Below are 9,996 nucleotides of genomic sequence, written 5' to 3'. Positions count from 1 at the left end.
AGCATTGACGGCACACATCTGTATGGGAAGTATGGGGGGACGTTGCTCATCGCGATTGCACAGGATGGGAACTCCAACATTCTACCTGTGGCATTCGCACTAGTAGAAGGTGAGAATGCGGAATCCTGGACATTCTTTCTGTCACACCTTCGACAGCACGTGACCCCGCAGCCCGGTCTGCTGGTTATATCGGACAGGCACAACGGCATTAAGGCTGCGCTTGAGGCCCCTGACGGCAGTTGGCTACCGCCATCTGCGTACCGTGCATTCTGCATACGACACGTAGCGGCTAATTTTGCCCTAACCTTCAAGGGCAAAGACGCTAGGAGGCTACTAGTGAATGCGGCGTATGCGAAGACCGAGGTTGAATTTGATTACTGGTTTGATATCCTGCGATCTGAAGATCCGGCGATGTGTGACTGGGCGAACCGGATTGATTACTCGTTGTGGACTCAGCATCGTGATGAGGGGCGGAGATTCGGTCACATGACGACGAACATCTCCGAGTGTGTGAACTCTATCCTGAAGGGGGTCAGAAATCTCCCTGTAGCCTCCCTGGTGAAGGCAACATATTGTAGGCTTGCGGAGCTGTTTGTTCGCAAGGGGAGAGAGGCTGAGGCCCAGATGGGGACAGGACAACAATTCAGTCAGCATTTGGTGAAGTGTATTGAGGCCAACATGAAGACGGCCAGGTGCTTCACGGTGACGCTGTATGACCGGGATAACTCCGAGTTCACTGTAGCAGAGACCACTCCGACTGGTTCTTTCTCCTTGGGTACTTACAGAGTATCACTTGCCTCTCGGACATGTGACTGCGGGTACTTCCAGGCTCTTCATTTCCCGTGTCAGCATGCACTTGCATGCTGTGCATACTCACGGGTCACCTGGACCTCTTACGTTCACAGCGTCTATCAGATTAGCTCGGTCTTCAATGTGTATCGGATGGGATTCACACCTCCCATCCCGGAGGGCTTCTGGCCACCTTACGACGGGCCCACGGTGATTCCAGACCCTGCCATGAGGCGTGCCAGAGAGGGTCGTCCTAGATCCACTAGGATACGGACGAATATGGACGAGGCGGATCCGAATCGGCCAAAGAGGTGCGGCCTTTGTCGCCAACCCGGACACACGCGACGTAGTTGCCCACAGGTTGGAGGCTCGTCTCAGACAGGACACCGTTAGTATGCATGTTGTTAGTGTTAGCATTATCTACATTAGTGCGCATCTTGCTAGTCTTAGAGTTATTTAGATTATATCCCATGTTGTTAGTGTCAGTGTTAATAACATTAGTGCACATGACTTTTAGTTTGATTGTTGTGAGTAGTAATGAATATGGCTTTTTTAATTATGTATTTTTTTCCTTTAAAGTTCAATCATCTATCATCCTGGTTTGTACTTTTTTTGTTATGTTATAGTCTGTTTACCTATGTTTTTTTTTTAATTTGTGTTCTGGGACATTCATTTCGTATGATCAATGAATCTTGAAACAGTTCAGCGTTTTATTTTCTCTTATTCAGTCTCACACATAGTTCGAACCGGCCTGGTTCGAACTATGATTGGTGTAATTCGAACCAGCCTGGTTCGAATTACATGCAGACATTCTCTCTCCATAATTCGAACCACCTTGGTTCGAATTACCTTCACTCCTAATTCGAACCAGGCTGGTTCGAATTACTAACAAAAAAAAAACCCTAATTCGAACTAAGCTGGTTCGATTTACTAACGAATACAGTTCGAACCAAGCCGGTTCGAATTATATAAAAATACGATCTGGCTTATTGTTGAAACGATTTTTGCTTTGGCGTATTTACGTAATTTTCTGAGCCAGTTGGCTTATTATGGTTTTTTACCCTAACATAAACTATTACATATTACTGTAGTTATTTTTTTTTTCCTTGTCCATAGTATTCCTAGCTCAATAGAATAATGATAAAGAAATAAAAGCATAACCAATTTGGTCGAGTGTCCGCTTAAACAAATGTTGGGGTTTGAATTTCGCCTTGTGCATGTAGCAACTCATTACCCAGCAGCAGATTCTTAAATGGAGCTCAGATCCATAAACATAAGGCCCAATCTAATAATTAAATAAACAAAATCAAAATATATCAAATTAAATTAAAACATTCTAAAAATGTAAATTAATATAATCTTTTAAATAACAATTGAACTCTTCATATCAAAAATATTTGAAGCACGTATCAGATAAGGACTAATTTATCATAAATTTGAGCTTATTTAAAGATTTATTATTGGCCAATAAGTTATTATATACAAAAGACAAGATTCAAATCCCAACACTTATTTAAGTAGACGAGTGAATTGACTACTCGACCAATTCAAATTGGTTATTTACATTTATAATTTAAAAGATATTAAAATTAACTAATCATACTAAATATATGTAAAAATAAGTTAATAGTATAAAATATATATTAAAATATAAAATATATATTTAAAATATATATATTTATATGTAAATACATAATAACTATTTTTAGTGTAAAAATAGTATTTTTGAAAATCAATTCATCTTTAATGTTTCTTATTCAATGTTATACTCTTTATTAATTAAATGAATCTTAACTCTTAATTTATTATATTTTGTATTGATAATTTAAATTTAAAATTTGTTTCTCTCTCTTTTTTATCTTTAATATCAGATTATATTTTCAAAAAATAGTACACTTTTTTTTTCAACACGTTAACATTTGCCTAAAAGTTTTTTCAAAAAGATAAACAACTAATTATGAAATATATTCTATTTTTATTGTTAAAGATCAAAACCCCAATTACATAATTAAAAAACAAAATAAGCTACAATCTATGGTCTCATGGTTTAAATTTTGTAATTTATTCAACGTACCGTTGTCAGCTTTTTGTCATATTCCAGGGTTGAACAAAAGAAGGGTGCAAAGAATTTGTATTTATAATTATTTTACAATAAAAGATTTTTTTTTTCCTCCTCTAGAATGAAGAATATTTTTTGCTTTGGGAATAATAGGTGCGGTATGTTGGGGAATATGATTTTGGACTTTGGTGCCATGCCACCATTAAGGTGATGAAAGGGATTTGGACAAGTTTTTGTTGAATGAAACTTAGACTTATGGTAGATAGTGTTGATTTAGAATAATAATATAAAATATATTTTAAATTGACTCAAGTGGTATATTAAAATATGATTTTCATGAACTTGCCAACTGCTTTTTGCCATGTATATCATGATTATTAGCACAAAAAGGTCTTTTCCAAAACGAAAAGATTAGGATGGAAGAGGAAATAAATAATGCAAATTGCAAGTTTAAGATATTGTTTGTATGGTCAAAAATTAATTCCCAGATCGAAACTTAATTTAAGGGTCTGTTGTCGCTGATCAATAAATTACTGCATGCAGCATACGAGATTAAAATATTTGATACTAAATAGACAGTGAGAAGTTTTGTATGAGGATTGGGCTATTCCTGGTATCATTAGAGAACTGTTTGAGAGTTGGACTGGTAGGCATAAGCAAAAACAGGAGCAGAAAAGGTGGTTTATTGGGTTTTTCACAGTGATCTGGAATATATGGGTGGAACGTAATGCAAGGATCTTCAATAATAAGGAAGCAGGTGTTGACATAGTAATAAAGCGGACATTTCTGAGCTACGAAGAATGGACCGATAGTGATCCTTTCGGTAGTTGATAGGATTTATATATTTCTATGCAGCACTTGTTGTTAGAGTCCTTTGCTCCACTATTCTGTGTTGAGCTTATTTTGTTTCAAAAAAAAAAATAGACAGTGAGAACTGATCACTCGATAAACTCAAATTGATTAAAACATAGTTAATATAACTATATTAAAGAAATTTAAAATTTAAAATATAAAATGAAAAAAAAGGGTGAAAACCAATAGTCAATAATTTTTTTTCTTCATCCTTACTCTCTATTATTTTATTTTATTCCTATATTATTTTGAATTGATTAACATTTTGCAAATGTAAAATAAGTTTGACTTAGTTTTGGTATTCAATACTTTAATTTTTTTTAAATCGAATAAAATAATTCAATCTAAACTACAAAAACTTATATATCAGATTATATTATTGGATAAAAAAAAAGAAAATTGAATTGATTTTTACTTTTAAAAATCTAGCTAGAGTTGTTATTATTTACCTCCTCCAAATTATGTTCATACCTAGAGTCGTATATTTTTAATGAATTATTGAAATTATTTTTAATAACCAAAGTCAATTATATTCTTCAACAATGTTGACTTCTACTCTGCTAGAACCCAAAAGATAATAGTAAATAACTAAAATGTGTTTTTCTTTTTAACAAATAGCGTAACATGATGGTTGATTCCTTCCCAAGCAATGAGAAATTAACATTCTACGCCATGGTTTTTGGTGACTTCCAATTATGTGATTATTTCCCCAGCCCAAAACTAGGGACTAAGTTAAACTTGAGAAGAGAGATTTAATTTTCTATGAGTTGAACAGAATAGTTTTATCCCTTTCCTTACAATGCCTTCTGTTGTTCAAGCTAAAGCATCTAGAAGTTAATAATATTAAAATAAGAATAGAAGTTTTAGTTTTTTTTTTTTCAAAAAAATGGAGAAAATCATTTGACACAATTGATTTGATAAATAGAAGTTCATTAATTATATATAGAAATATATACCAAATTACTTAACTATATGCATAAAAAAAAATAATCTCAAATATAAATATTATATTAATATAAAAATCAAAATGTCTTTTGTAAATAATAAATTAATGAATCTCTTATCTTATAAACTCTTCACTCTTTCTTATTTTCTTCAATGTGAGACTAATTTCATAAACTACTTCTCACACTTAACATTAACCATTAGCACTCACCAATCACATACAGGTCTGATTTCAAATGAAGCTAAAAAAAACCTTCTCAGAATCTCTCATAAAATTACACCCAAGTTTTATGGCTAATTAACCATGGTTGAATTAAAATTCAACTCATCTAGCACAAGATTTGAGAAAATCAAAGTAAACATCTCAAACACATTTCATTAATCAGTTTGTATTATTCATGCACATACAAATCTATATAAGCAAACATTCACAGCAAAATCTCTTCATTTCAGAGATGGACAATGCTTCATTTCAAAAGCTATAGCTTCTGGTTGTGTTATTTATGTTGTTCATGCAAATAACAAGAAGCAACAGGAACCAATTGCAGGTCATCTTTTCTTCTAACAGTAACTCCAAATTGCTCAGTCATGTTCAAGTCCTCACATTTGACTCCATTAGGAAGCTCCCAATCAAAGTGATACAGCAAATATGCAAGAGCCAGCTCTACAATTATCAAGCCTAATGTGATGCCTGGGCATATTCTTCTTCCAGCACCAAATGGAATGAATTCAAAATTGCTTCCTTTGTAGTCAATGCTACTATCAATAAATCTCTCTGGATAAAACCTCTCTGCTTCACTCCAGTACTTTGGATCTCTTCCAATTGCCCAAGCATTCACAATCACCTTACTTTTCACAGCTATGTGATATCCATTAATCTCACATGCTTCTCTGCATTCTCTTGGAATCAAAAGTGGAGCTGGAGGGTGTAACCTGAGGGTCTCTTTGACCACTGCTTTCAAATACTTGAGTTCATCCAAGTAAGTCTCATCAACACTTCCACTGATGTCGAATATCTCTTTCACCTCCACCTGTGCTTTCTGCATTACTCTTGGGTCCTTCATCATCTCTGCCATTGCCCAATCTATAGTAGTTGATGCTGTCTCACCTCCAGCTCCAAATATGTCCTAAGAAGTACATAATGATCAATTAGTTTATTTTTGATGCACTGACAGTGTAAAGCATTTTACACACTCGTGCAATCACATCCGTTCTTTTGGATGACTCGTCAATGTGAGATGTAGTTATTTTTACTGATGTGACATTACGTAATTAGATGTACGTGTAAAACTACTTTACATTAACAGTGCATCAAAATTAAATTCGCAAACATATCCAAGGGGACACCTGAAAAAATTATGCAAACACTAAACTATACAAGAGGGAAAAGTAGCTATTTTAGAATTCATGCAAAGATATATTAGATTTTACAATTTTTTGTTTAAAACTTACCTGTATGATGGCTTTAATGTTATCTGTAGTTATGCATATATCATGGCTGGATGCATTACCACCCTCAAATTTTAGTAGAACATCCACAAGATCATGATCTGATTCATTTTCACCTTCTCTGGCTTTTAACTTTGCCTCTTTGTGCTCATTGATGATGTTTTCCAGTATTTGATCACTTTGTCTTTGCAGCCTCTCAAGCTTAGGCCTCAAGCCACTGACAAGTTGAAGCCATTTGGAAGAAGGAAACAAGTCTCCTAAATCAAAACCTGCAGCAACCATTGTTGCTTCTTTTATAACTGAAATGTATTTTTCTTGATCTTTACATTTCATGCCAAATGCAGCCCTGGAATTGATTGTGTATACTGATGAAAGTACTTCTTCAGTGAGGTTGACAGTTGATCCTTTCGCCGATGCAATCCTTTTTATGAGATTGGTAAGCTCTTCTTCTCTTATTGGCTGGAATGACTTGACCCTTTTGGGGGTGAAAAGCTCCAACATGCAAATCTTCCTCAGCTGTCTCCAATAATTTCCATAAGGTGCAAAAACTATATTTGTTGAACCATAAGACATTATTTCTGTAGCCAGAATTTTAGGCCTTGATGCAAACACAACATCATGGGTTTTCATTACCTCTCTAGCATATTCTGGTGAAGAGATAACAATGGTTGAGATCTCTCCAAGTTGAAGGTGCATCAATGGCCCATATATATTGGCCAAATCTCTTAATCTTTGATGTGGTTTGGATGTAACAAGATGGTGTATGTTTCCTATAATAGGTAGCTTCCATGGCCCTGGGGGTATGTTTGCAGTTGACTCAATTTTCTTGAGACTCCTTCCAATTATCAGGGCCAAAACAATACAGACTATGAAGGTGACAAGAGCTAGCAAGTCAAGGATCAGAGAATCCATGGAGCAACACAGATAAAAAAACTAACAGCTGTTGTTTGATGAGTTGAAAATTACTGAGGCTTTGGTTTCTGCTTATTGCTTCTTGTTTTAACCGATTTAGTTCTCCAGCAACTAAGAAGACTTGGTAATTTTCATTGTCTGTTTGCTGCTTTGTTATTTCCGTTATATCTATTGCTTAAATTGTATCATATGAAGAACTTGTCAGAAAAAAATATATTAAAGTATCTTTTTTAATAGGCCCCTCTATTAGTAATAATATACTAATACGTTTTAGTACGTTTAATTTTGATGTACTGATTGTGTAAAAAAGGTTCACGAAGGACTTCAATCATGTATTGTTACTTTAGCAGAAGTAACTACTTTTCAAATTCACAACTTGAATAGTCATTTGACACAAACTAATTTATTTAGATTACATTTGCAACAAACTGATTCAGAAGTGATCTATGCTAGAATCTATTGTCACTCTAGATTTTATTCACTAGAAAGTAAACTCTGCTGCAAGTAGCAATAATGAAGGTAGCTTTATTTCAGAAGCAGATAACAAATATCAACTCTTGTTACTTTGCATATGGTTTATGCTTCAAGCAAAGGATAAGAAGCAATGGGAACCAGTTGCAGGTCATCTTTTCTTCTGACAGTCACTCCAAGTGCCTCAGTCATGTCCAGTTCCTCACTTCTCATTTCACTGGGATGCTTCCAATCAAAGTGATACAACAAATATGCCAAGGCAAGTTCAACATTTATCACGCCTAATGCGCTGCCGGGACACATTCTTCTTCCTGCACCAAATGGAATGTACTCAAAATTGTTCCCTCTGTAGTCAATAGAGCTATCAAGGAATCTCTCTGGATAAAACCTTTCTGGTTCACTCCAGTAGTTTGGATCTCTTCCTATTGCCCAAGCATTCACAATGACCTTACTCTTTTCAGGTATGTGATAGCCATTTATATCGCATTCTGATCTGCATTCTCTTGGGAGCAAAAGAGGAACCGGAGGGTGTAATCTGAGAGTCTCTTTGACCACTGATTTCAAATATTTGAGTTTATAGAGGCAAGTTTCATCAACACTTCCTTTCTTATTGAAGTTCTCTCTCACCTCAACTTGTGCTTTCTTCATTATTGTTGGGTCCTTTATCATTTCTGCCATTGCCCAATCTATTGTAGTTGCTGTTGTCCCACCACCAGCACCAAAGATATTCTAAAAAGTAATTATTAGTGATGTTAATCTAATATGGAAACAAATATGCAAGCACAACTAATAATAAGGTTACTGGTTTATTATGTCATGAATTTCTTGTGAATAAGTGAATTTTAATAGAAGAAAAAGTTAAGTATCTCAGTCTAGTACTATTGACAATTTCTAACTGTATTTCTCTGCAAATTCAAAGCCTTAAGGACTATTCATGCTTCATTTTGCACATAAACTGATGAATATATTAACTATTTATAAACAACTAAACCCATTATTTCTTGGAAATAACAAAATGGTTGCTCCTATTTACAATATTTAACCATTTAAGTTCACAGGCTAAGTTTCACAAATTTCTCTCTTACTGTCAATTACCAAGTGTATTATCAAGAGATATATTATTATCCAAATGGATTGATAATAAAGATAACCAAATGGAATCCAACATAGCAGCATGAAAAATGACTATTCTTACCAATATTATAGCCTTGATATTGTTACTAGTTAAGGAGAAATCTTGGTTTGATCCATTACCATCCTCAAATCTTAAGAGAACATCTAGAAGACCTTCAACTTCACCTTGTCCTTCTTTGGATTTTGATGACTTTGCCTCTTTATGTTCATTGATGATGTTTTGCAGTATCTGATCCGTTTGTCCATGCAACTTCTCAATCTTAGGCCTCAAGCCAGAGAGAAGTTGAAGCCATTTAGCTGATGGAAACAAATCTCCTAAAGAAAAACCAGTCCCCACCTTCGCCAATTCTTTCGCCAGCGATATGAATCTTTCTTGATCTTTGAATTTCATGCCAAACGCGGCCCTTGAAGTGACAGTGTATATAGTTGAAAACACCTCTTGAGTGAGGTTCACAGGAGATCCATTATTATTATTTGTTGCAGCAATGATTCTTTTGATAAGACTAGTGAACTCTTCTTCTCTTATCAGCTGAAATGAATCGACACGCTTCGAAGTGAAAAGTTCCAATGTGCAAATCTTCTTTAGCTGTCTCCAATAGTTTCCATAAGGTGCTAAGGCTATGCTTGTGCAATCATATGATATAATCTTTGCAGCTAGAATCTGAGGCCTTGATGCAAAGATGATGTCATGTGTTTTCATTACCTCCTTGGCATACTCTGCTGAGGAAACAACAATGGTGAAGATCTCTCCAAGCTGTAGATGCATCAAAGGTCCATGTATTTTGGACAAGTCTCTTAATTTTCGATGAGGCGTGGATGTAGAAAGATGGTGTATGTTTCCTATGATAGGTAGCTTCCATGGACCTGGGGCCATGTTTGAGGTTGAGTTAATTTGATTGAGATTCTTCTTCTTCCATAGTTTAAGTGCTGCAAGCATGAAGAGGAAAAAGCAGAAGAGTGTTGGAAAGTCAAAGAGTAGAGAATCCATGGTGCATTAACCAACTAGGTATTGTTAACTCTACCAGACTAGTACTATATATATGATTAACTAAGTATTCTTAAGCTTTCTGAGTTTGAGATTTCATTAACCTGTTTCATTTTTTATTGAGAGTTTTTGTCAAGACTTGCTATTTGAATATTTGCAACAGGAGGGTGGTTGAAACTACTGTATCTTTGTCTGCTTCTATCGTTTCCTTGAGTGGAATCTTATAAAGAATCTTCAAGTTTATGAACTTTTTTGAGTCTTGACTTCTTTCTTCTTCTTCTTTTGCATGACAATTTTAATACAGAATATTAATCAGGGTTAACTTAGATTATTAAAAAAGAAAACTTAGTCAATCTTAATAAACACATATATAGTATTGGACTATTGGTGTTCTATATAT

The 9,996-nt window shown here is 34.9% G+C and overlaps 3 protein-coding genes across 3 annotated transcripts in view; 1 reads left to right on the top strand and 2 right to left on the bottom strand.

The window, feature by feature from the left end:
• LOC107471695 (uncharacterized) overlaps nucleotides 1-1,182 on the top strand; it is a 2,738-nt gene extending 1,556 nt beyond the window's left edge. Inside the window, exon 4 of the mRNA XM_016091183.1 lies at nucleotides 3-1,182. Within this exon, the coding sequence (XP_015946669.1) occupies nucleotides 3-1,182 (1,180 nt within the window). The remainder of the gene's footprint in view (nucleotides 1-2) is intronic.
• Nucleotides 1,183-5,142: 3,960 nt separating this feature from the next.
• LOC107471694 (cytochrome P450 71D9-like) lies at nucleotides 5,143-7,006 on the bottom strand. The gene is made up of 2 exons (XM_016091181.3): nucleotides 6,098-7,006; nucleotides 5,143-5,772 (listed from the first exon to the last, which is right to left on the bottom strand). The coding sequence occupies exons 1-2, from the start codon at nucleotides 7,004-7,006 to the stop codon at nucleotides 5,143-5,145; spliced, it is 1,539 nt and encodes a 512-aa protein (XP_015946667.1).
• A 417-nt stretch (nucleotides 7,007-7,423) lies between these two features.
• On the bottom strand, nucleotides 7,424-9,638 carry LOC107471603 (cytochrome P450 71D9-like). The gene is made up of 2 exons (XM_016091097.3): nucleotides 8,673-9,638; nucleotides 7,424-8,206 (listed from the first exon to the last, which is right to left on the bottom strand). The coding sequence occupies exons 1-2, from the start codon at nucleotides 9,597-9,599 to the stop codon at nucleotides 7,583-7,585; spliced, it is 1,551 nt and encodes a 516-aa protein (XP_015946583.1). The 5' UTR covers nucleotides 9,600-9,638; the 3' UTR covers nucleotides 7,424-7,582.
• Nucleotides 9,639-9,996: the final 358 nt, after the last annotated feature.

The sequence above is a fragment of the Arachis duranensis genome, chromosome 10 (genome assembly GCF_000817695.3).
Source record: "Arachis duranensis cultivar V14167 chromosome 10, aradu.V14167.gnm2.J7QH, whole genome shotgun sequence".
NCBI classification, from domain to species: Eukaryota; Viridiplantae; Streptophyta; class Magnoliopsida; order Fabales; family Fabaceae; genus Arachis; species Arachis duranensis.
The sequence above is the reverse complement of the archived record's forward strand: the minus strand, read 5'-3'. Positions and strand labels throughout refer to the sequence as shown.